The sequence below is a fragment of the Panthera leo genome, chromosome A1 (assembly GCF_018350215.1).
Source record: "Panthera leo isolate Ple1 chromosome A1, P.leo_Ple1_pat1.1, whole genome shotgun sequence".
Taxonomy (NCBI): Eukaryota; Metazoa; Chordata; class Mammalia; order Carnivora; family Felidae; genus Panthera; species Panthera leo.
Genome location: NC_056679.1, coordinates 230845798 through 230872475, shown reverse-complemented (window position 1 = coordinate 230872475; position 26678 = coordinate 230845798). Strand labels below are relative to the sequence as shown.

General features: G+C 48.6%; 2 protein-coding genes across 8 annotated transcripts in view; one reads left to right on the top strand and one right to left on the bottom strand.

The window, feature by feature from the left end:
• Positions 1-10945, bottom strand: part of ATPSCKMT (ATP synthase c subunit lysine N-methyltransferase) — a 334726-nt gene extending 323781 nt beyond the window's left edge. For all 7 annotated transcript variants that reach the window (XR_006206496.1, XR_006206497.1, XR_006206495.1 and 4 more), the window contains exons 1-4: positions 10647-10945; positions 6115-6401; positions 3009-3146; positions 1535-1585 (exon numbers count right to left, since the gene is read on the bottom strand). Coding sequence is in view for 1 of the 7 variants with exons in the window: in XM_042953211.1 (XP_042809145.1) it covers positions 1535-1585; positions 3009-3146; positions 6115-6401; positions 10647-10662 (492 nt within the window). In the remaining 6 variants the exon portion in view is untranslated. The remainder of the gene's footprint in view (positions 1-1534; positions 1586-3008; positions 3147-6114; positions 6402-10646) is intronic.
• Positions 10946-11012: 67 nt separating this feature from the next.
• CCT5 (chaperonin containing TCP1 subunit 5) lies at positions 11013-23982 on the top strand. The gene is made up of 11 exons (XM_042953201.1): positions 11013-11210; positions 14171-14231; positions 14751-14915; positions 16159-16357; positions 17933-18125; positions 18206-18355; positions 19864-19983; positions 20568-20753; positions 21352-21489; positions 21965-22145; positions 23624-23982. The coding sequence occupies exons 1-11, from the start codon at positions 11106-11108 to the stop codon at positions 23749-23751; spliced, it is 1626 nt and encodes a 541-aa protein (XP_042809135.1). The 5' UTR covers positions 11013-11105; the 3' UTR covers positions 23752-23982.
• Positions 23983-26678: the final 2696 nt, after the last annotated feature.

Here is a 26678-nt window from a genome sequence, read left to right as displayed (position 1 = left end):
GCCTCACGAGCCCACACTCAGGCCAGGATCGGCCGGCCTCCCAGAATGGCATGGAAATCTCAATAAATATTAATTTTCTATTTTCATAAAGCATGGAATTCAAATGAAATCTATTTGCTCCAAGATGCTAATTAATCCAAAGGAATGCCCAAACTTCATAAGTAGTAAATAACCATCAAGTTCCATAGCAATGCTACGGTCCCAGTTTCTTAAATGACTTAAACTCATGCCCCTTTTAATTTCCTTTTTTTAAGTTTGTTTATTTTGAGAGAGAGAGAGAGAGAGAGAGAGAGGGAGAGAGAGAGAGAGGGAGAGAGAGAGAGAGGGAGGGAGAGAGAGAAAGAACACGAGAAGGGCAGAGAGGGAGACAGAGAGAAGAAGACAGAGACAGAGACAGAGACAGAGAGAGAGAGAGAGAGAGAGAGAGAATCCCAAGCAGGCCCCACACTGGCAGCACAGAGCCCAATACAGGGCTCAAACCCATGACCCTGGGATGCTGACCTGAGCCGAAACCAAGAGTTGGACGTTCAACCAACTGAGCCACCCAGGCGCCCCCCTCTTTTGATTTCTATAACAAAAGTGTAAACACCCCAGTTTCACCTTAAATTTAGGCTTACTGAGATTTCCAAACATATAGAATACTGTTCCTTTCAAAAATATGTAACAAAAGCACTTCTAAATCAACTTAAAAATAAATGTGGCATTGTACCCAACATCCTGATAGTAAGAATAAATTTCTCAAGCACTAAACCACCTTCGACCAAAATTAAAGTGTGAATAAGAAAACAAAACAACCAAAAAGTAAATATCCTTTTTTTTTTTAAATTAAAAACCATACATATCAGTTGCATAGTGGCATTTTAGCAAACATCCAATTTTGCCAAGATTATTATGGCTACAATTATAGACCTTGAAAGATGAAAAGGGATTTCTTTCTATGGTCCGTAAACCAACAATTACAATAAAAGCATCCCATCCTGGTCATCTTTCCAAAGGCTAAATTTAGAACCATTTTCAGCACAGATGCCAGGGTATTTTCACTTCTGAAAGTACGTAATCAAAGTTCGATACAAATCAGTAAGCCGAGGTCAACTGAAACTAGCCAGCGCTCACCCGCCCCGAAAACGGCCTCATTGCAAAATCGGAGGAACGATCAATTCAAAGGGAACATGCCATTAACTCTCCCAAGTGACCTCAGCTGGATGGTGAGTGAGCAACCGCGAAAATCTCCAACTACATTAGACACCGAGAGCTCATAAAGCAGTTTCCAGATTGGAAGTTTTAGGGCTTAGGAAGATCATTGAGAATTTTATCTGAAGAAAAGTTTTAACATGACTGAATCTTTTATGATTAAAGTTTTAAGGCCCTGAAGTACTTTGTCAAGCCAGTGAACTGAAATCCGACGTGGCCCCAGAATCCCTGGGAGGACGCCGTGGGCGCGGGGGCAGGCGGCCAAGGACACGGTGTGGTGGACCTGGAGGGGCCACACGGGACCTAGAGCCAACCAACCAGGGACAGGAGGACGCGTACTCACCATCTGAGGCACACCGAAAACAACCACGTTTGTGTACTGCGAAAAAGTAACCTAAAGAAGAGGGGGAACAAGGCACAGGTTAATTTTAAAAGGCCAAACACAAGGATCCGTTTCATCAAACAGCTTTTCACAAGGGATGTGGCTCCCTTTAAGATTTCACGAGAAGAACCCACGTTCGAGCTTCTGTCTCTTAATTCAGCCCATTCCGGTTTTCCAAACACCTCCCTGTAAGTCACTCCTGCCATCTTCAGGGATACTACACACGGGGCCCCCCAGGGGTCATCTGTCAGACTTGCCAGTGACTCATCCAGTGACCAGCCGGTGGCCATCTATGTCCCAGTCCACACTCTCTACGCTACCCCACCATACACCAAACCGGCTCGGCGAGAACTCGCGAGATCAGGGAACCACCTGCCTTTCGTGCTGAGCCATCCTTAGAATTCTAGTCCCCCGCCTCCTCTCGAAAATACTACCCAAAAACTGAAATAAAATGGTCTTTAGTCGAAAAACTGGGGGAAAAGTGCTTTGCCAGTCAAAATTCTTATTGCCCAATAAAAGTCTTATTTACTCCATAGAGAGATCATTACGTATATATGGTATAAAAAACAACGCAAGCAAAACTCAATGAATTTTTATAAGCTACTGATGACAATATTACAGTGGGAAATTCTTATTTAAGAAAAAGCATTTTATGGAGCTTTCCTAAAGCAAAATTACAGGGTATATTTTTTTAGAGTACAAATAAACTTGGAAGTTTCTTATACATTATGAAGACCAGAAAGAACCATGAAAACATAGTGGATTCTTTCTTTTGCACTCATCTCTGCCTCTTGCAAAACACACCTGCACACACACATACATACACAGCGATGCACACACACCTCTGCACACACACAAGCACGCACACAGAAAAGTCCACCGTTTACCAAGAACATTAACAAATTAATGTCTACAATTTATAAGATTTCCAAATGAAGTAAAAAAAAAAAAAATTTCATCATTTTGTAATAAATAGAAATGAGAAATTTTTTAATTGAGCAAATTCTTGGAATTCACATGACCTACCAGGTTTAAAACCTTAAGCTTCTACTCTAAAAGAGTTGATAGGTAAACCTGTCAATTTAAAAGGTGTTCACGTTTCATTATACAGAAACATACACTTAAATTTTAACTATTTTTCCTTTAATACATTTTACATTTTTTTAATGTTTATTTTTGAAGTAGAGAAAGAGCACAAGCAGGGGAGGGGCCGAGAGAGGGAGACACAGAATCCGAAGCAGGCTCTAGGCTCTGAGCTGTCTGAGCAGTCTGACATGGGGCTCGAACTCATGAGCCGTGAGATCATGATCTGAGCCGAAGTCAGACACTTAACTGAGCCACCCAGGTGTCCCCTTTTTATGTTTTTTAGTCATACTAATTATGAATTATAAAGTTTTGGTTGGCATTTCCGAGGACCATTCTCTGCCTTACATACCTTCCACAAATCTGAAATATAAAATTTGGCAGAGTCCTGCACCCCTTCTCGCCAAGCACGGTATCTGGAGTACCAAACGAGCCATGGGTTTAATTCATAACCGACAGCGGTGAATCCCTCCTTTGCAGCTGCTATCACCTGCAGAAAGAAGTCAGTGTTTATTCAAGATAAGAAAAACATCAACCTATGGAATGGGAGAAGGTATCTACAAATGATATATGTGATAAGAGGTTAGTATCCAAAATACATAAAGAACTTCTATACTCAACACCAAAACACCTGAAACATTCCAATTAAAAATGGGCTGAAGATACGAACAGGCATTTCTCCCAAGAACACATACAGATGGCCAAAGAGACACATGAAACGATGCTCAACATCACTCATCATCAGGGAAGTGCAATCAAACCTACAGTGAGATATCACCTCACACCTGTCAGAATGGCTAAAATCCCGAAACATAAGAAACACTGACGTCGGCGAGGATGTGGAGAAAAAGGAACCCTCGTGCACTGCTGGTGAGACTGCAAACTGGCACAGCCACTGTGGGAAACAGTATGGGAGATTCCTCAAAAAATTAAAAATAGATTGACCATATATATGATCCAGTAATTCCACTACTGGGTATCTACCCAAAGATGAAAACACTAATTCAAAGGGATATATGCACCCCCATGTTTATTGCAACGTTATTTACAACAGCCAAATTATGGAAGCAGCCCGGTGTCCATCACTAGATGAATGAATAAAGAGATATGTGTATGCATATATATGCATATATATATGTACATAACGAAATACTAGTCATAAAAAAAGAATGCAACCTTGCCATTTGCAATGACATGGATGGATCTGGAAGAGTATGATGCTAATAAATAAAATAAGTGAGAGAAAGACAAATACTCATGATTTGACTCATATGTAGAATTTAAGAAACAAAAAAAATGAAAAAAAAAGAGACAAAAAAACACACTCCTAACTCTAGAGAACAAACTGATGGTTACCGGAGGGGAGGTGGGTGGGGGGCTGGGTGACAGGTAAGGAGGATTAAGAGCACACTGATCATGATGAGCACTGAGTAACATACAGAAATGCTGAATTGATATACTGTACACCTGAAAGTAATAAAACACTGTATGTTAACTGTACTGGAATTTCAAAAATAAATTTTAAAAATTTAATTGAAAAAAAGAAAAACATCAACTTACGTGGTCAAATGATATGAATACCTCCCATTTATGGTCTATAATCAAAACGTCCGATAAAAAAGGCACCTCTTTTGTTCAAAATATCATTTAAAGACAACTCTAAAGTTCTACAGCTTTGTAGACAAGACAACGCTAACTGATTTAAACTCAGTTTTTGTGTTCTTGTCAAAGATTTCACCGCGAGCATTGCAACGGTCAGGTTTGCTTTGGATAAAGCACTTCTGGATCGGCCGACCCCTGGGGAGGCCTGACCAGTTGCTGAAAACCCAGTGTCTCTCTCCATCAGTGACAGCACAGCAGCGGGCAAGATGGACCTGCCTGGGAGAATGTTCTGTGAACTAGTTGTAATATGCAATCAAAATCCTGTCCGTGAAGAACCTGCCATTACTTACACAGTTCCTTTGGCTTTAAAGACTGCTCACTCAAAACTGAAAACGGGTAAAAGAGAAGCGGAACGATTCAGAACAAAGTCAACCATAGAATGCCACCGGCCTCTGTAAGGTGAGGACGGTGGGCTGGGCCTGGGGCCTCTGCTCATTTGTCTTGCCCACTCTTCAAGGCAGCCTGCCTGAAGGAGCCGTCCGCCAACAGTAATTTCCCTAGTTAACTACAATGTCACCCCCTTAAGAAAAGGAAACCACAGAGATACTATTCAGATGTGTAAAGCATTCAAATCTGGATTTTAAAACTTCCTCCTGGTTAATATATACATCTTGCGGGGCTCCTGGGTGGCTCAGTCAGTTCAGCATCCTACTCTTGATTTCGGCTCAGGTCATGATCCCGCAGTCATGGGATCGAGCCCATCAGGCTCCGTGCTGAGTGTGGAACCTGCTTAAGATTCTCTCTCTCCCAGGGCACCTGGGTGGCTCAGTCGGTTAAGCATCTGACTTTGGCTCAGGTCGTGATCTCAGGGGTCGTGAGTTTGAGCCCAACGTGGGATTCTCTGTTGACAGCTCAGAGCCTGGGGTCTGCTTCCGATTCTGTGTCTCCCTCTCTCTCTGCCCCTCCCCTGCTCACGCTCCATCCCTCTCTCTTCTCTCAAAAATAAACAAAACATTAAGAACAAAATTTAAAGATTCTCTCTCTCTCCTTTTGCCCCTCTCCCCCACTCATGCTCTCTAAAATAAAATATATACATCTCCTGATTTCTTAAACAAGTGACTTCCTAACCTCCTCCTGGCTATTCGAGTCACTATGACGAAATCACAAGGTCCATGCTGCAGGGGTGGTGAAAGGTGCTGTGCCCCTTTTGGTCCCCACATAAATGTTTCCAGAACGCAGGCCTTGACTACTGCTATCCTCACTTTCTGGCTCATGGTTGGATGGAGGCCTAAGGATGATGCCACCAGGCCCATGAAGAAATGTGCTCTCGGACACCCACCGGGCAGTCAGTGGCCCTGAATCTTTATTTATAGGTTCTCAACTGGAGTCAGTATGCTGAGCTCACTCAAAGTCTGATCTTTGGATAAATGAGGGTTAATGGCGCTGGCTCTTTCATATTTTAACTCTACATTACCCCTTAAGATTATTATGCATGTAAGAATATTAATAAATACAGAAGCAAACATCTCTGTTAAACTTTATGACTCAATGTTTCCTCTAATTATGCCACCTCTACTGACCCAAGTTTTTTTATTGGACAATTTCACAATTACCAATTAATTGCTCCTTTTTACCTGGCGGATCTACAGAGCACTTTTCCCTTTCAGAAAAATTAAATCTGAGAAAAATAAATTCCAAATCATGCTGGAAGGTTTGATCATTAAACACACACAAAATACATGACGACTTAATTACCGTGAGATTTAACGGGGCTTTGCATAAGCCTCACAAGAAACGTGAAGCAGAAATTTTAAAACTTTGGGTTTGAAACCTTAAAATGCCTTAGCGGAACTCACAACACGTCCGTCGCCACTGCCAATGTCGACCAGGGACCCTCTTCTGCAATGCAACATTTTCACAACGTTGGCAATCTGCTTTGTAGTTGCAGGTACGAATGGCAAACAAATTTTTCGGAGGGCCGGTGTTAGAAACGGGGTGGCCACAGCATACACGGCCACCAGGGTCCCACCAACGATCCCAGTAAGGAAGAACCCCCAACTGCTTTTCTTCAAACCGTTGGCTCCAAGACCTGTAGGTAGGCTACATCCTGACTGACTTTCTTCAAGTATTTCTGGGGGTGTACCTAGGTGGAAAGCAAGCAGGAAATATACACGTCACACCAAATCTGAAATCCAAGGTATTTTTTTTTCCTGTGGTTCTTATTGACAAACTCGTACTGTGTAAAGAATAACTTAGCTGAATACAATCTAACTTACAAACGAAGGATTCCACACTGAGTTCCAAATTCTATCAACTAAAGTAATGTGTTTTACAGAAAATTCTTTAAATCTAATAGAAAACTAAAATCCTTTGCTTCCAACATAATGATTTTTTTGAGTCATCCTTAGAAAACAATGTGTTCATCTCTATTTAGCATTTTATGAATTCAAAACATCCATTAATACAGATGTTAACCATGAACTGTACTTTTACGGTTTAGAACAGAGCCTCACAAATAAACACTAAAATGTCTAATTACTGCCTTATTTTAAATAAGATGCAAAGATCCCACATCAAAACGGGTTAGGCATCCATAACCCAGTTGCACTAATACGATTTTCAAGTAACCAGAGACCAAAATCAGGTTCCACTAAAAAAAAACTAAGTATGATAATGAAAAGATTTTTTAAAAAGACCCAAAAAGAACAAAAGATAAAATAATCATTTCAATGCACCAATATGAAAGAAAGCAAACTCCAATCACTGAAAACAGAGAAATGAATGATCTATCCTCCTCTTGAGTTTTACCCTTTAAAATACACTCTTGGGGTGCCTGGGTGACTCAGTTGGTTGAGCGTCCAACTCTTGCTTTTGGCTCAGGTTGTGATCTCACAGTTCATGAGTGTGTCGGGTTCTGCACTGAGCATGGTGTCTGCTTGGGATTCTCTCTCTCTCCCTCTCTCTCTCCGCCCCTCCTCCCATGTGTGCACACTCTCTCAAAGTAAATAAACGTTAAGAAAATAAAATACATCCTCAGGAGAATCTCAAGTTCTGGAGACTGAAATTGATTTCATTTTGAAATTGATTGAGGGGGAAGGACACATCAAGAGCACAACCCCCAAGGTTAGGACCTGGGCTCTGCATCTTGCCAACGGTACGATCCTTCGCCTCTCTGAACCTCAGTTTGCTCATCTGACTCACGGGGATTAGAGTCACCGCGCGGATGAAACTAGGGGAGCCACTTAGAACATTGCCCAGCACAACAGGGCCCGTTGCCGTTATTATTTATCCACAGTTGGCTAGATGCTGAACCCTACAGGGAGCAAGGCTGCCCTGAAGCAGCTCGGTGTAGTAGAGAAGACAAGGCCAGAAACACAGGAATCATAAGAAGCAGAAGACAGTAAGAGGGAGGACACCGGATTCTGGTCATTCGAAGATGTTCTTATTCATGGCTGCGGGAATCAGTAAGCCATTCAAAGCGCCCAAGGGATTCCATTCCCAAGGCTGCAGTAGGAAACCACCACAAACTCAGAGGGTTAAAACAACACATGCTCATTATCATACAGGTCTGGAGGTCAGCTATCTGAAATGAGTTGGAAGCACTGGGTTCCTTCTGGAGGCTCTATGGTGGGATAGGTTCGCTTGCCTTTTCCAGCTTCTAGAGGCCACCTGCATTCCTGGGCCAGTGGCCCCATGTCACCCCAACCTCTGCTTCCATCAGGATACCTCCTTCCGACTCTCCTGCCTCCCCCCTTTATTTTTATATCTGTTTGTTTATTTTGAGAGAGCAAGCTTGGGTAGGAGAGGGACAGGGAGAAAGGGAGAAAGAATCCCAAGCAGGCTCCACACCGTCAGCACAGAGCCCAAGACGGGGCTCGAACTCACAACCATGAGTCCACCACCTGAGCTGAAATCAAGAATCAGGCGCTCAACCTAATGAGCCACCCAGGCATCCCTCCCTTTTCTTTATAGGGACCCTGTGATGACAGTGGGCGCATCCAGACAAGCCAGCAGAATCTCCCCATCTCAAAGTCCTAACTTCAACCCATCTGCAGATTCTCTCATGTAACGTATTCACCGGTTCCAAGGATTAGGACATGGACGTATTTGGGGGGGTCTGCCTACCACACTCATGAAATGTGGTGATCTGTTACGACTTTGTGAGGTACAAGTGTGAACACAGGACACACGAAAAGCTGGCCCACTGCAGTGAGTCACGGCTCCAGGGCAACCGACCAATCACCAACATCTCACGCACAGTAGAGCTTTGTTCCGGACACCTGAGGTCCCCTAAAGTGAGCTTTGTTTTGTTTTTTACTTTAGAGACAGGGCCCACATACCCACAAGCAGAAGGGGGGAGGGGCAGAGAGAGAGCGCGAGAGCGAGCGAGAGAGCATCTCAAACAGGCTCCAAGCTTAGCGAGGAACACAACCCAGGGCTCGGTCCCACTGCCGTGTGATCATGACCTGAGCCAAAATCAAGAGTGGGACATTCCACTGACTGAGCCACCCAGGCACTTCTAAAGTGACTTTTAAATCTGGTTACACAGTGGAAAACCAACTCAGAAACAAGAACAACAAAAGTCTGCTGCTGGTGCTGGAGGTAAGATAAAAGGTAAAGTTTAGGTGGGGACGGTGTTTGATGAAAAGCAAAGGTTTTAAATACATTGTGTTATACTTATCAGCATCGTAGGGAGGAATTTACATGCTATAGCAATAGTCATGCATTTGCCTGTCTTTTAAAAAGTCAAAGCACCATCTGCCATGCCTCTGTAAAATTATCCTGTGGGCATTCCAATTATACAGTACAGTGGTTAAAAGGATTTGAGTCATAAAGTTCTGGAGTCACAGAACTCAACTAGTGTGAAACATTAGATAAGTTTTTGCCAAGGCTCAGATTCTTCGCTTGTAAAATTCAGAAATAATACTATCCTCACAGGATAAGTGGAACACTTAAAAAAATAAGACAGATAAAGCACTTAGTGCTCTCAACGAGACAGTAAGTGATAAATGTTGGCTACTATTGTCAGTCTCAATACTATGCTTGGGAAGAGATCCATAGTTTTTAACAGCTTTATTGAGATGTAACTCATATGCCACACAATGTGCCCATTTAACATATATGATCCTAAGGTTTTCAGTATATTCATAGATAGATGTCACCATCACCACAGTCAATTTTAAAAACATTCTCATTACCCTTAAGCTTTACCTATCACCCCCCACCTTTCCTTTCACACCTTAGCCCTAAGCAACCACTAACTGACTTTGTGTCCCTAGGGTTCCTATTCTGGACTTTCACAGAAGTGGACTCATACAGTATGTGGTCTTTTAGGAATGGCTTCCTTCACTTAGCGTAATGTTTCCAAGATCCGAACATCAGTACACTTGACCCTTCAACAACACGGGTTTGAGCTACGCAAATCCACTTACAGGTGGATTTTTTTTTTCATAGAGTACTGCAAATTCATTTTCTTTTATGATTTTAATAACACCTCGCCTCTAGGTTATTTTATCATAAGAACACGGCATATAACATACAAACAAAAACGCTGACTTCTGACCAATGGGCTGTTAGTAAAATTTGGGCGGGGGGGGGGGGGGGGGGGGGGGCTGGGCTGGAGTCGAAAGTTATAGGTGGATTTTGACTGCACAGGTCTGACTGCACAGGTGTAGACAGCACCAGCACCCCGAACGCCCACGTTATTCAAAGGTCACCTGTGCTTTTTTTTGTGGCCGAATCAAAGCCTGTAAAGAATTAGCTCATGATCAGTGTTCTCAAGAAAAGGCGGCAGAAGCTATTTAGAGGACAGAGTAATTGGGGAGATAGAATGGCCAGGGAAGATCAACAAGGCAGCACAAAGCGGGGCTTTGGAGTGGGACCCTTAGCGCTACACCATCTTGCTTCTTACTGTCTGACGTTGGCCAAGTTACTGCACGATGTGCACAATGAGGATTTCTTCAACGAACACTTACACGGAACTCGCTAAGGGCCCGGCACTGCTCCCCCCGAATCCTTTCAGGAGCCGTGCAAGGCAGACAGTACGGTTCCCACTGCTATTTTTGCAAGCAAGGTAACTGAGGCACAAAGAGGCTACTGCCCACCGAGACCCGGCTGGCAAGGGGCCACGCGGATCCCCACCCACACGGGGGCACTCCGGTCAACTCAGAAGATCGTGCTGCACACGCCGGGAGTCACTCGCCCTAAGGCGCTCAGAACAGCTCCGGGCAGCCAGACGCGGGTACCTGCGCGCGCACTGCGGCCCGCGCCCCGCACGCCAGACTCCGAGCCAGGGCTGCGGCCGGCGGCTCCCACTCCCGCCCCGCCAGGAGCCCGACGTGAAGCTCGGCCCCGCCACCCCTGCAGCCCGCCGCGCCCGCCGGCTCACCGCCTCCTCCCTCCATCGCGAGATTTCCTGCGGCCGGAGGCGGGGCTGGGAGGGTGGAAATCCGGAAGTGGGTTCTACCATCTCCTCCGAGCCGGGGAGGGGGGCACGGAGGGAGAAACTAACGGCGTGACGAAACGAGTTCCTCGTTGGGGCCCCCTGCCCAGAAACTCTCGAGCGTGAAGCTTTAGCAGATGAGCTCGATCTGCTCTCGGCTGGAGGGTTTTAAGTTCCCGTCCGCGTCTTCGCGCTTCCTCTCCCCGACAGGGTCCTGGACGATAGACGTTCCCTAAGGCCCCTGATTCCAGAAGCTACGGTGTGGCGTTAAACTAGTCTCGCGTGAAAAATAAGTCTCGCGCGCCCGGACTGCGCACGCGCGCGCTGTGGCGCGAGCGGAAGGCGTGCTCTCGGTTCCGGAGCGGACTCCGCCGGTCTGGGGAAAGTAGCCACTGCTGCCGCACCATGGCGTCGGTCGGGACCCTCGCCTTCGATGAATATGGGCGCCCTTTCCTCATCATCAAGGATCAGGATCGCAAGTCTCGCCTTATGGGACTTGAGGCCCTCAAGGTAACGGGACGGACGCTGGCGGTGGGATGAGGGGAGGCGGCCGAAGCCCGCGGCTCTGCGCCTGCGCAAGCATGGGAGCGGTTCAGCCATGTGCTCCCCGGAAAGGTCGGAGATCCCCTCTCGTCTTCGGCCCTGCACCCCGCTCCTTTAGCTCGGGAGAGGCCGATCTAGAAGCCTTTAATCCCGGTTGGGGAGTTGGGGTGGAGCCGCTGGCGCCCTTCAGCGTTGGGTGGGGCGGGTTCAAGTCCTAGGCTCTGAGCCCGCGTCTCCGATCGCTTCTCCAGCCTGTGGTCGTTCCTTACGGTGTTTCCATCGGGAAAGGCAGAGGTCATTCTCAGGTCACCCGGCTGCGAGAGAAACGATAGCCCATGAGGATGCCGTTCGTTTTCCGGTCACTCCTTAAAGGCTTGGTCGCTTATAGAGTAATTTCTTGTAATGCGTGGCGTGTTACTGGATGCGGTGTCGTGAAAATTAAAAACGTGTGCTTTTAACGCAGAAACTTACCACCGCCAGAGTGGAAAGTGGACACCAGTGACCGTAACACAAGGCAGCGTGTGACTGGAATCACCAGTTACGGATGCAGCTAAAAGTTGGAGGGTGTCCTAGAGACGTTTAGTGGAGACTGGCTTGTGATGGGGGATGGCGTCACTGCTTTGAATGCGAGAGGGAGCGCGCTAGCACCTGGGGGAGAAGGGACAGCAAAAGCCGAAAGCTGGGCAGAACGCGTGGCACGTTGTAGGGCAGAAGAGCCATCCGGTTTGGAAGGAGCACAGTCCAGTCCCAGTGAACGGTAGGGCCCCAAAGGAGGAAGCCCTCGAATGCCCCACAGTCAAGATGTTATGCCTGGAAGGAGGGAGCCCTTGAGGGGGTTTTGAGCAGGCCCACGGTTGAGGTAGAAGAAGAAGCGTGCTTGAGAAAGTAGGGTCTGGTGGACCACAGGGGCTAAGAAAGACCAGAGGCGTTGAACCGCCAGGAGTCCAGGTGAGCCCAAGCCTGTTGAAACAGACGAAGAAACCGTAGAGTTCCCTCGCTGTTGGCCTTGGGACAGGCTGCACAGCCTCTCTGAACCTCCTTTCTCGGCGGGGGCAGCACGCCTCTGTGGAGCTGGGGATGAGGACCGGACGGGGCAACGTAGGCAGGGGCCACACGGTGCTCGACCTGCGGTGGATACTCGAGCGCTCGTGTCACATACGCCGCTTCATCGTTCGTTTCGAGGAACCAGCAGAGAACACACCCTCCGGTACCTCGTGCGTAACAGCACGACAGCAGCTACGTGTTGTGCGTGAGCTGTCAGGCTAGCTAGTTAACGGGCACTCGCACTCTGCATCACACGATCCCCACGCTCGGAGGTAGGTATTGGGGTGCCAGCTGCAAGCGTGGCCCCGGAGCGGGTAAGGTGGCAGAGCTGATCCAGAACGGGGCCATGATTCAAGCCCACCCTGGCTGACTCCAAAGCCGGACTTCGGAGCATCGGCAGGGTTAGCATTCGGGGCCAGGTCGTTCTTTTTGTTGTGGGGGCCTGTCCTCTGTCGGACGCGGAGCAGCCGACGGGCCTGTGCCCACTTTGTGCTGTTAGCGGCCCCCACCCCATTTGTTAGAACCAGCGATGTCTGCAGGCATTGCCAGGGGGCTGCTGAGGGACAGAATCCTCCCTGGTTGAGAGAGGCTTACCTGTGATTACCTTCCTCTAAAAAGTCCATTACGCTGACAGGTCGGGCAAAGTGTATTTTCGTGGTTACCAGTATTGTCACCGATCCGTGAACTCTGTGTCTTGTCTCAGCTGCCAGATGCAGTGACTAGGGAGGGCTCTGCGGATCATGGGCGTTTGAACCGCGTTCAGTGTCGGTCAGCGTTTTGATGACTGGAGGGCCTTCGGTGCATTAGCGCTTCAAGGATCAGAGGGCATATGTGGGGGGGACACGTGGACCGCCACCGTCACTGGAAGGGAACTAGGTCTCAGATTGTGGGGGGCATTGAAGAAAAACTGAAGCTTTCAGACTCCATGTTGAGGCACTAGGGAGTCATTGGAGGTTTGGGGACCGGCAGATGACACGGTTGAGGAAAATGGGTGAGTTAGCTGGGCGTCGGATGGACCTAAAGGACAGGAGGTGAGATCAGAGACCCCGGATTTCTGTAGGGTGCTGTGGAGCCAGGCCAGGCTGGTGACAGCAAGACTAGGAACGAAGGAAACAGCATCTGCAGAAAAAACACACTGCTGATCGTGTGTGCAAGCAGGAAAGGATGCTTGCAGGTTTCCATTGAGTTAGCTGTCGATGCCCTTGGCAGATGGCAAGGGTGACTTTTCACCTGTGGGTTGTGTATTGACTCAGCGGTCAATTTCTGGGTGTATTTCTGCAGTAAGCCTAGTATGCCGGTTCAAGGGGCTGTACGTGTACCTCTGGACTCTTCACATGAGGCTAGCATTGCAGGACGGTCTTGCAAGGCCTGTCCCTGTCCCGTCAGACCGCACCTGCTGTGAAGTGGGGCAGATAAGAGCACCTGCCTCGTAGGTGTGCTGGGAGTTAAAGCTCTAGGCTCTCGTTCTTTTGCGTAAGAATTACCTACTAAAGCTGGTGGTTGTTATCACGCCAAGGTTTAGACTTGGGTGTTGCCTCTTAAATGCAGAAGCTTCTGGAGAACAGAAACTGTTCTGTATGATTGGATTTTATAATCATCAAGTGTATGCTTCTAACTATTAAAAATTGGGGGGCCTGGGTGGGTGGCTCAGTCGGTTAAACATCTGACTCTTGACTCCAGCTCAGGTCACGATCTCATGGTTCCTGAGTTCAAGCCCCGTGTCGGGGGGTGCCAGCGTGGGATGCTCTCGCTGTCTCTTCTGCTCTCTCCCTCTTGTGCTCACTCTCTTTCTCTCTCAAAATAAATAAAAATAAACTTTAAAGAAACCCACTGAATTATTAAAGTTATTTGTAACTTGAACCTTTTCTGTGTCTTTCATTTAGTCTCATATCATGGCAGCAAAAGCTGTAGCAAACACAATGAGAACATCACTTGGACCAAATGGTAAGAGACTACCTTTCTGTGTTAATGCGTGTTATGTCTAAATCGTGGAGAGTTGATGGAACCCTTTTATAGAAATTTGGGACGTGGAGCAGGGGGCGTCCTAAGCCTCCGGCACTAACACACTTGTTTTGTGTATTTCAGGCTTTAAACACGTTTGTAAGTGCACGTACAATTTTAGGCCAGAGGTTTTTTTCTTCTTTTAACATTTTATTAGCATTTTCCACATCAGGGCTGTCATTTTTGTAATTAATACATTAGTGATGCTCCTCACCCCCATTTCTCTAGTTTTAGCCCTTTAGGTGGTTTTGTACTCGCCAGTGCAAAAATGTCTGCACACAGATACTCCTACGTATGCTGAATTTTTCTGATAAATTCTGTAAATAGGCATTGGGTCAAGAGGTCTAGCCTTTTTTTTTGGTTTTTGGTGCAGATTGCATTTTTGTTTGGGGGGGGGGCTTTTTTTGTTTTTTTGTTGTTGTTTTTTGCATAATGTCATTGTAAACGTTGCTGTCTTCCTAGGGCTTGATAAAATGATGGTGGACAAAGATGGCGATGTGACGGTGACTAACGACGGTGCTACCATTTTAAGCATGATGGACGTCGATCACCAGATTGCCAAGCTGATGGTTGAACTGTCCAAATCACAGGATGATGAAATTGGAGATGGGACCACGGGAGTGGTTGGTAAGAAAGCACATTATCCTTACTTGTTTGAGAGGCATTCCTTAAAGTCACGCCCCCCTGCCAAGAGCGTTTGCTCTGAATCAGATCATGAGAAGACTGTTGCACAAATCCAAGTTGAAGGACACGCCGAAATACAAGCGGCCCAGACTCTTCAGAAGTCCTTGTCCTGGAACAACAGGACAGTTCTTCAGGGGAGAGTTAAGCGGCTCTTCTAGATCAGGGGAGCCAAAGAGAAATGACACGCGACTGTAATGCAGAACACTTGATCGGATGCGGGCTTTTTCTTTATTTAAACTGGGGGGGGTGTTTGGGATACATGGGAGGATTTGTGGATCGTGCATCGCAGAGTAGTGCCCTGTTAAGTGTCCTGAGTGTGACAGGTATGTTAGAGCGATAGGGAGATTGCCCTCGTATCTTAGCTTACAGCTGAGACGTGTCATGATTTCTGCGCCTCTCACATAGTTGAAGGGAATAGGTGTGGGTTTGTAGAGAAAACAAATGTGGCAAAATAGTGTTAATCAGTAAGCGATTCATTTGAATGTTCTTACGCTTTCTCTGAAGTTCTGATATAGTTAGAGATGGGGAAGATGGAAGAGAAATAGCTTTAACGTTACCTTTTCTGCAGATGAGGTTTGAATTCATTTATTCAGCAAGTGTTTGTTGGGAACCAAGCACTGTTATGGACGTGCTTGGAGTATAGCAGTATTGAAACAAATAGCATCATCTTTGTGGCCCTAAAATAACGGGAGGAAGGAAGGTGGTGGGGAGGATAAACCATAAGCATATCATATGTAAATTCTCTTATCACCAGCACAAATTTTACTGACTAGAAATCCCTGTCCTGGCAGGGCACCTGGCCGGCTCAGTTGGTAGAACATGCAGTTCTTGACCTCAGGGTTGTAAGTTCAAGTCCGCATTAGGTGTAGAGATTACTTTAAAAAATCTTAAAACGAAATCCTTGGCTCGGGAAACACCAGATTTTTGCCCTTAAACGTTCTTAGGTTACATTCTTCACTTACGTTTTGTCCATCACTGAGAGCTGAACATCCGTTTATAAGGGGTGACCCTTAGATCTTTGCTAGAAGCAAAACCAGAGTCTCCCTTTTAAAAAAACACTTCAGCCTCCCAGATCCTTTTGCCTTATTTTGGACCCTTCACATTTCCAGGGTGTAGCATCTAATTGGTATCGATGGTGTAAGTGTCAGTGCTTGCCTGACGTGGTTGTGCGCTGTCTTGTCTGCAGTCCTGGCCGGCGCCCTGCTGGAGGAAGCCGAGCAGTTGCTGGACCGCGGCATTCACCCGATCAGGATCGCCGACGGCTATGAACAGGCCGCCCGCATTGCTATCGAGCACCTGGACAAGATCAGCGATAGCGTCCTCGTTGACATGAAGGACACTGAGCCCCTGATCCAGACAGCAAAAACCACGCTGGGCTCCAAAGTGTACGTTTACAATACGGTTCTTCGCTTCTAGAGGAAGCAAAACGTGTGTGCTTATTGCTAAAAACCTCCTTTTATAACGATCGCACGGAGCTTCATGCGGACTCGATGAACTTCTTTCCGCTTTTGTCGTTATTTTGCTTTGCTTTGTTTCTAATGCAGGTGTAGCCACATGCATCTTGTGTTGTAGTTGGAAACTGAAGTTCCAGGCTTGGGTATTAAATCCTCTCAGTATTTGTAAGAGATCCAGGGCTTTGATTTAGCAGTCAAGCAGAAATAAATGGTCCTACTTGGGGAATGTTAGCCTTCAGAACACCTTCTACCATTTCTTTGCTAGGAAGCCATTCAGGAGGAGAGGCTCTACTTTTCATTATTGACCAAGCAAGTTACTGGTCCAGAATCTTAATTTAGTGAGAAGGGGCAGTCGTGAAAGTGACTTACATGGGGTGTTTTCCACGCTTGCATAATGCCTGCTATTTACCAGGCCTGCTGCCACATCTTAAGGGCACAGAGACACAGTCCCTGTCCTCTGGAGACCCAAAGCAGCCTCGGCCAAAAGACACACTTATTTGAACAATAATGGAGACCTGTGGGCTCTTGGCACGATGTAGCATAAAAATTCTAGTATGAGGAGCTTTATTACTGGTTTTTCGAATCAAGATCAGGGTGAGAAACATTTTAAACTTTAATTTGTGTGGTAGTTTTAGCAAAAAGGCATGGCCTTGATTCAGAGGTCAGGGGAAGTGCAACAAAATTGTGGCCCTCTCCACCCCTAGGGAAAAGCCTCTGCCGCCGTGCTGTGCTAGAATGTGCTGGGTGCCAGGTGCCCTCTTACACGGGTGCTGAGACCAGCTGCTAGGCAAGGGGGCCACCGGGATGGTCTCTGTCACGGCGCACTATTGTTCTCCTGAAAGGAAAGTATCCTAGTTGAAGTGCACGAATCTTATCATTGCTTTGTAAGTTGATCTTGTTATATTTGTAAGTCTTTGTAAAATCCACGTATCTATAGGTCTTTACTACAGAAAATGTTCAAAACAACTGACAGCGGCCAAACATAGTGTGAGGCAAGTTATAAATCACTTAGGATACTAACATTTACGGTTTCCCCGTTATCTTTTCTCTAAGATGAGTTGAGATTTCATGCACTGTTTCAAGTATTAAATTTCCCTTGCAGTTTTTCCAGAACCAAAAGTAAATTTATTGAGCAATTTATTCAGATGTTTCAGAGTTTTCAAAAAAGATCCCCACCCCACCCCGCCCCCGCCCAGAACTGATGTTGGTGGAAATTCCTGCAAGGGAAGCAGCCACGTGGAGTCCTCTGGCTTCTTACTGAATGCTGCACCCCATTTACACGAGATGTCACTTTTTCCCGTCCCAGTTTATGGCTCTCTCTGGGTTCTGTGGATCCCAGCTTGAGAACCCCTGCCCCAGACTGTCGAAAGTGCAGGTTCTAGTGGCATAGCTGTCTACAGAGTCTGAGCGCCCTTCGTTTTATAAGACGTATCTGAGTTGCCACGTTACGTTCTGGGTCCTGTTGTGGCCGCAGTGGAGTGAAAGGTTGCTCTTTGTTTTCATCAGGGTTAACAGCTGTCACCGGCAGATGGCTGAGATCGCTGTGAACGCTGTCCTCACCGTAGCAGACATGCAGCGCAGAGACGTGGACTTCGAGCTCATCAAAGTGGAAGGCAAAGTGGGCGGGAGGCTGGAGGACACGAAACTTATCAAGGGCGTGATCGTGGACAAGGATTTCAGTCACCCACAGATGCCAAAAGTGAGTCCCTGTCCTGCACGGCTCCACGCTGTTTTTCACTCCTAAATCCCCGAATTGAAAGATCCTCTTTGTCCCCACAGCAAGTGGAAAATGCCAAGATTGCGATCCTCACGTGTCCTTTTGAACCGCCAAAACCAAAGACCAAGCATAAGCTGGACGTGACCTCTGTGGAAGATTATAAAGCCCTTCAGAAATACGAAAAGGAGAAGTTTGAAGAGATGATTCAGCAAGTAAGTCTTCCCCCTAGCTTTTCGTGAGGTAGGTCTGTAGGTGGTAACGTGGCCCTCACCTTTACCGTCTTGATTCTTCAGCGCGTGGCTGCAGATGCCGTGTCGGTGTGAGCCCCCTTTTTTCACTTTTAAGTTAGAAGAGTAATCAGCATTCACGGCGAGAAGAAATCAGGTGGCACAGAAAGGCTCCAGGGGGAAGAGACCCGATTCACGAAATGGTCACGTGTCTGGAGCGCCTCAGAGAATTGGCTCCGTGACCTTCGAGCTGTGCTGTTGATTTTACGATACTGTCCTGGACACATCGAAGCCACGCTCGTATGTTCAGGGTATAAACAGCTCAACTCTCCTCCTCGGGCTGCTAATAAGCGTGCACACCCTGACACTGGTTCCTCTTTGGGCCTCTGTCCTTGGGGGCTTCTAGCATCCGCACACAGGGCTACGTGGACGTGGGTATCCGTGGAAACGTTCCTCGTGACAGATAGGCAACAAGTTACGTGGATGTCTCCCTTCAGGGGGGGAGTTGGGTTCGTCTGCTCCTGCGTGATCTGTGTCTCTGCCTACCTCATACCAGGCACCGTCGTAGGGACCTGAGACACAGCAGCGACCAAAGTAGAGCCCTTGCTCTTGCGGCCCAGAGTAAGGGGGTGGTGGGTAGGGGCCGTGCTAAAGACGGGGCCTCTCAGGCAGAGACCCACCTGCCTGGGGGAGGGGCACTTACCCAGCTGGGGTAAGCTGGGGCAAGCTGGGGCGGACAGCATGTGCAGAGGCCCTGAGGCAGGAGCAGGGTTGGCACGCTGAGAGGTCGGAGGGGCTGAAGACCCGTCACCTGGGCTACAAGGCTGCGGTGGAAATGCCAGGCAGGGTGCCCGGGACGACAAGGTGGCAGGACCTGAGAGGCCGAGGGAATCGGATAGGTGTGTTGGTGGATATGCAGGTTGCCGGGGATGATGACAGGAAGGTGGTGGGCTGCATGTTTTTAAAGAACAGGAATGGCCCAAAGAGGAACGTTGTAGGTACTTGTGAGGGGCACGAGGGAGGAGAAAGAGCCGTGTGAGGACAAATGCTGAGGCAGGCTGGTTTCCGGGGGACAACCAGGGTTGGCCCCCGGGGAGAACGTGGCAGAAGCGAGGAATGTGCAGGAACGAGTCGGCTGTTAACGGACAGAGGGTCACGGAAGAAGGAAAAGCAGAGAGCCGGACTCGAACTCACGAAGTGTGAGATCGTGACCTGAGCCGAAATAGAGTCTGATGCTTAACTGAGTGAGCACCCAGGTGCCCCTGAAGTACTGATTCTTAAAGCATATCAAGAACTGAAGTGATTTCCTTTGACACTTGCTCATTATTTGGGATTTGGGCCTGACAGAAGGTAGACACTTCTGTGCTTCCTTCCTTCTCTTTTCTCTGCTTTATTTTAACGCTCCCACCTTGCACGCCCCTCTGTGCGCCTCATCTTTTTCCCCGAGCACAAGGAATACTTACTAACGTGATGGGCATTTTTCTCCCCCGCAGATAAAAGAAACCGGCGCTAACCTAGCCATTTGCCAATGGGGCTTCGACGACGAAGCCAATCATTTACTTCTTCAGAATAACTTGCCTGCGGTGCGTTGGGTAGGAGGACCGGAAATAGAGGTAGGCGGCTCGTGGGAAGAGACTTCCGAACGCAGGGCTCAGGCTCGATGCCTGTGCGTGCTGGGGGCCTGCTTGGGGAGCAGTTGCCGTGAACAACCACAGTGTCAAGGCTCCACAGACAGAGGGCCAGCGGGGAGAGAGGAGAGTGCTGCGATCTTTCTCTATTTCAGCCACAGTGCTGCGAGTTTCTGGTGTTCCGTGGGATTTAGAAATGCTTTCCGTGTGTCGTCCCACTTGGCGCTCTGAGGCAGGGACACCTGCTTACCCACTGGTGTGTCAGCCACACGCCGACCACCGTCCCACACGTGGTCCGTGCCCCGGGGCAGGTTCGGCCCTCACCGCAGCCAGGGTGCGATCCGGTCAGGACACGGTGCTACGGAGGGTGGTGGCGTCGCCCCGAGACACCGGCTCCTCAGAAACCCACTCATTTCATAGGCCTTCTTGGGTTGACCTTGAAATTTGAGGCTAGAGTAGATTGCAGTTCGAGCACAAGGTAGCCCTGGGTGGAGTTTGGCTCCTCTGCGGTCTGATCGTGAGAGCCCAGTGCTCACCAGCGCCTTCCTCCCCCGACCCACCCCGCCTAGTTGATCGCCATCGCGACAGGAGGGCGGATCGTGCCGCGGTTCTCAGAGCTGACCCCTGAGAAGCTGGGCTTCGCCGGGCTCGTGAAGGAGATCTCCTTCGGGACGACTAAGGACAAGATGCTGGTCATCGAGCAGTGTAAGAACTCCAGGGCTGTGACCATTTTCATCAGAGGAGGAAATAAGATGGTGAGAATCCTAGTGACTTGCCCTGCATTGTTTTCTGCCCTTGGTGTAGGGCTTGGTTTTGCCCAGAACGTGTTTGACTGAGATACGGGTGCCATTTCTCAAAAAGCGATCATTTTTCTCAAAGAAACCGTGGCTCACCGAGGTGTAAAATCACCAAAGACCACATTCGGTGCTACCTGTTCGTGCTACGCAGGCCTTTTTTGCGTCGCTCGGGTGGAAGTAGGGGCCCAGGTGCATCCACGCTGCTAATCCCCCTTCCTCGAGAGCGGGTCTGTACCGCCTCGGCCTCAGTGAGACGGGCCTCAGGTGTCTCTTGGTCGGTTTTGGCTCGTCTGACCACTTCCCGTGGCCACGTGTCCCGAAATGAGTCACTGGCTGCCTCCGCCTGGTGTTCACGTAACCACGTGGCAGAGAAAAGGGGGAGAACGGCAGAAATCACCTGGTAATGAACATTCTGGCGCGTGCTCTCCATTTGTTCCTAAGCAAGGTGGCTTTGATGCCGGTACCTGGCAAACAGAGGTTCAACCAGGCGCCGCGGATTTGACTCTAAAACACTAGATTGTGCTAATGTTAACTTCTGCGGAACTGTCTTCCCTAGATCATCGAGGAAGCAAAGCGATCCCTTCACGATGCCCTGTGTGTCATCCGGAACCTCATCCGGGATAATCGTGTCGTGTATGGCGGAGGTGCCGCCGAAATCGCGTGTGCTTTGGCCGTCAGCCAGGAGGCGGACCAGGTAAAACCCGCGCGGGGCCTCCAGGCCTAAGGCGTAAGGCAGTGGGACTGAACAGACTGGGGGAAACAGTGTCGTCGCCGTGGGTGAGCAGCACCTGGTCCTCGCCCTCGTTCTGAGGCGCGGCCTCCCGAAAACTAGCATTGCTCAGCCTTTTCAACCTTTCCAGCCTTGACAGTAACCGCTCTCCAGTCTTCAGTGTCCGCATTTGAAGTTCCAAATAAATTGAATATCGTGACTGTCATAACTAAAAGTAGAGCTAGTTTGTTTTCAGACTCCTCTCACGTGTCTGTCTTCTCCGTCCTTACTCTGTCGTGACATTTTAATATTCCGGTAGTTTAACAGTAATCAAGACGGCCTATTCTTAGAATTCTTCGTGAGTTAGGTTTTCAAAGTATGCGATTTAATTTACCTTTCCAAATTGGCTGGTTTTTGTCTTGTTTTTTGCTAATAAGCACGCTTACCTGTACCCTTCCAGTGCCCGACCTTGGAGCAGTACGCCATGCGGGCGTTTGCGGATGCCCTGGAGGTCATCCCCATGGCCCTCGCCGAAAACAGTGGCATGAATCCCATCCAGACCATGACCGAAGTCCGAGCCAGACAAGTGAAGGAGACGAACCCCGCTCTTGGGATTGACTGTTTGCACAAGGGAACAAACGGTGAGAGCCAGTCGCAACCCGGTGGGGCCGTGTCTGGGTCAAGACCGGGTGCTCTCCTGCTGGCCGCACGGTGTGCGGTGCCTTCCGTGAGCTTCGATACTTCCGCACTTCAGATATCCGGGTCCTAAGTTGTAGAATGTTTTGGTTTGATTACCTGAGGATTTGGTCAGACTGCTGGTCCTGTAACACGGCACTCCTTAATAACAGTAAGCTGTGGCACGCTGGCTTACACCAAAGGTGACTTCCGTTTCAGTCTCTGGTTTTAGAAAGTCCTTCTTCTCTTGCTCTTTAACACCGATGTCTGTCAGGTACGTTCTGGATGTCACGGGAAGCAGCCCGGCAGGTGACTTGGTGCCGTCTGCTTATTTTGTGCTTTTGTCCAGGACTCAGGGGTGTTTTCAGATGTGACGTACTGGGACCGTAGCCATGTGTGTAGTTTCGAGGGTGATTTCACTTCAGCTTGTTGGAACGGTGGTGCCAGTGATTTCTCACTAATGGGGCCAGGCCCACGGTTTTTTTTTTTAATGTTTGTTTTTGAGAGAGAGCACGCAAGCGGGAAAGGGGCAGAGAGAGAGGGAGCCACGGAATCTGAAGCAGGCTCCAGGCTCTGAGCTGTCAGTACAGAGCCCGATACGGAGTTTGAGTTCGAACCACGAGATCAGGACCTGAGCTGAGTTCAGATGCTTAACCAACTGAGCCCCCCCAGGCACCCCCAGGTCTGACTTTTGCAGCCACTCCCAGCCCACGGAATCAGATGATCTGTGCTTTTATGTAGAACAGCAGCTATGTCCTGGTTTTCATGTTCACAGCCAGCAGAGTTTAATAACGGCAGCAACTCTTTGTCAGACAGATATGCACATTTTCTTTAACTTGAATGCCTGGTTCTGCTGAAATTTGTTTGCATCTTTCTTGGAATTATTTTGTTTCATATACAGTCTGATTTTTTCACTTACATTGGGCTTTCTAAATTATGTGAGTGAATATTTTGTGGGATGAAATGTCGCTGAAAGGTTTTAGCCAGTCACCTAGCACTTTGGCTTGTCATTGAAGAGAGGTCCCCTTCACCCCCAGCTTTCTGGGACCCAGGTTCAAATTCCAGACTGTCCTCTGGAATAATGGAATCTTACTACCTCTCTGAAAATGTAGCTGGATGAGTGGTTTCTTCTGGATTTGGGTTTTGTTTTAGAAATTTTTTTTTGAATTTTTTTTTTTTTTAGAAGGAGCATACACGCAAGCAGGGGAGGGGCAGAGACAGAATCCCAAGCAGGCTCCACGCTGTCAGTGCAGAGCCCGACACAAGGCTCGAATTCACACACCTCGAGATCGTGACTGTGGAAATCAAGAGACACTTAACTGACTCACCCGGTCGTCCCCAGATTTATATTTTTTTAAGTTCCAGTGTCTTTGTAAAAATGAGAGCAAGTTACTAATATCAAATACATATGTTTTAGGATAATTCATTTATTTGTGTTTTCCAGATATGAAGCAGCAGCATGTCATAGAAACTCTGATCGGCAAAAAGCAACAGATCTCTCTTGCCACACAGATGGTTAGAATGATTTTGAAGATCGATGACATCCGTAAGCCTGGGGAATCCGAAGAATAAAGAAAAAATTGAGAGTAAATGTAGTAGTAAGGTTCCCTGTTGTGATTAAATAAATGGATGTCTTGTGATGCATCTACAGTTATTTATTACTGTGTCTTTTTTCAGACACTGTAGATGCTATAATAGAAACAGCTGTTTAGTTACCATGGTTCTCCTGTTGAAAGTTCAGTTATGGGAATGCGGTCTCGCAGGCTTTTGTATCTGTTCTATTAAAGCGGTCTCTTTAAACAACGGCTGTCTTCTCTTCGAGTTAAGAAACTGGCTGTACCGACCCAATGCTGCCCTAATGAAGGGGGTTGAGTAGATCTTTTTTTTTTTTTTTTTTTAATTTGTAGATACTTGTAACAGCTTAAACATGGAGTTTGGTCTCAAGCTTTGAAAGAAGACCGGGCTTGGTCCTATGAAACGTATTTAAATGCCGCGTGTCTCTAAGTAGACGGGTCCTTTGATCGTGGAGACCCATCCTGAGGAGTGTGGGAAAGCGTGAGATCGGGGGGGTGGGGGGGGGGGGTCCTAAGTGCTTTGAGCTGCCAGCCACGTAGCGAGTATGGGACTGGAGCACAAGGCCAGCATGGGTTCCAGCCTCATGTCCCCTGGGTGTTTGGTTGCCCCTGTCCTGACCCTCCCCAAACGGTCGGACCCCTGCTCCCCTTGCAGAAACCTGGAGGGGCCGTTAGAGCACGGCCGGGGCTTCCCCAGCGGGACAAAAGCAGCGCAGGTTCAGAGCAGGGCGTGGAACACGAGCAGTGGGCCAGGTGCGAGGAAGGGTCCCCAGGTTACCATACGTGGGTGGGCTGCTGTCACTTCATTCTCCTTCCTGAAGTAACCATGACGGGCGTGACCGGGCCTCGTTCCAAGACGTCGACCGTCCCGCTTCTCCCACCACCCTGGACGGAGACCTTTCTTTTCCCACAGCTTCCAGGCGAGGCCCGATCCTCTGCCGGCACCTCATGGCCGGCGAGCGGTACAGCAGGTCAGACGCCCAGCCGTCGGCCTCCCGGGTCCCCGCAGCCTCTGTGCCTTGTGCGCCATTTACTTGTGTGTGTGGTTCTCTGGGTTCCATTTTTCTGGCCAGTCTTGGGATCGAGTTCACTTGTGTGCCACCAGGGGGAGCCTCCCACAACTGGTCAGAACCGGAATCTGAACCGTTCTGACTGGTGACCTTTCACTTGCCTTCTGTGCACCTGGGTGCTCGTCAGCCCTAACGTGCTGGTCGTCTTTTCTCTGGCTGCACTGGTGGTTTGGCTAAGCACGCACCCGTCTCAGGAAGTTCTGGAATAGACCATCGAGTTTTGAAAGCTTAAAAACTACTCAACACAGGGGCGCCTGGGTGGCTCAGTCGGTTAAGCGTCCAACTTCAGCTCAGGTCACGATCTCGCGGTCCCTGAGTTCGAGCCCCGCGTCGGGCTCTGGGCTGATGGCTCGGAGCCTGGAGCCTGCTTCCGATTCTGTGTCTCCCTCTCTCTCTGCCCCTCCCCCGTTCATGCTCTGTCTCTGTCTCAAAAATAAAAAAAATAAAAACTACTCAACACAAGCTAGCGTGGACGTCCCTCTAATGTGTGCTGTGCATCGGCACCACTATGATCTGTCGTGTGCTTCTGGGTGCGGCGTCCACGTGCATCCGTAGTCTAGACTCTGACACGCTTCGTGAGGACTGATTCCGGACTCCAGACAACACAGGCTTGCCTGAAGGGGTCCGTGGTCGCGCGAGGAGCCGCCAGACCACCCCTCCGCTCCAAAGTGGGCCTCGCGCGTTCCCGGTGGGTCTGGGGCAGAGAAACCATGTGGCCTGCGAACAGGAAAGCCTGGAGGGATGGTTTTGCTTCATTAGAGGGCCTCTTCGAGGTGACCCGTGACCTTTACGTTCTAGTTGCAAATCCTTCATCAAACTATGTGTGTCCTCCCCCCGACTTTTTTTTATAACGCAAAATACTTATCTCTGCGCTGGAAGAGGATTAGGACCCTGGGTAAAAGATAGTCTGTCAACTAGGATCCAGAGTCTTCGGTAGCTGAGGTCGTGAAGTCTCCACCTGACGCTTCGGTGGGCTTTTCAAACGAGCCTTCCCTCCGGGCCGACTTTCCTAATCTGACAGCCGAACGGGGACCCCAGAGAGCTGTCTCGTGAAGTGCAAGACCAGTCCCTTGTGCTTCCGCTGACCATGACCCCAAGGCCAGATTCCCACGCAGGACAGCACTCTTGTTGGTTCCCAACTCCCACACTTGCTGGACTTATTCGGTGTTCATTAAATGGTCTGGCTTTCGATTATAATAGCAACCACTCGAGTACAGATGCTTCTGGAAGGGCTGAGAGGCTGGTGTGTCACATGTGATGATTTCGTTATCCCTTTTCCTTTCTTTTCTGTTCTTGGCGAACCAGCTCCACTAAAGGATCAGGAGTTTGGGGCCAGGGGCGAGCAAAGTGTGGTACTAAAGGGATGGCAGGGAACTGCAGGCATTTGAGGTGCTTCTCGGAGGCAACCTGCACAATAGAGGCCCCACCTAAAGCACCAGAGGCGAGACGGCTACTTAGAAAATGTGTTCAAGGTCGGCAAAAGCAGGGAGGCAGTAGGGAAGGTGTGTGTGAGGTATTTGTGGTGTCCCAAGTGCTGTTGTAAACGTTTAACACGGACACTGGCAGTGTTGTAACGTGTGGTCCCAGACGGGGTCCTGGACCGTCTCAAGGGGCCAAGAGGTCAACGGTGTTTTTATACTAAGCTTACTTGCTTTTTCCACTGCTGACAGGAGTCATTTGCCACCACGGCAGAAGCAAGCCGCTCTCCCTGAGGGAGGGCCTTGATGAAGCACCAGCTCTCAGCCTTGAGCTCACGGCTAACGTTCTGCGACAGTAAGTGTGTAAAGCATGTCCGTGTAACAAGCGTGGTTCTGTCCGCTGCACTAGCCCCCTTATCCTGGAACACCATTGAAAG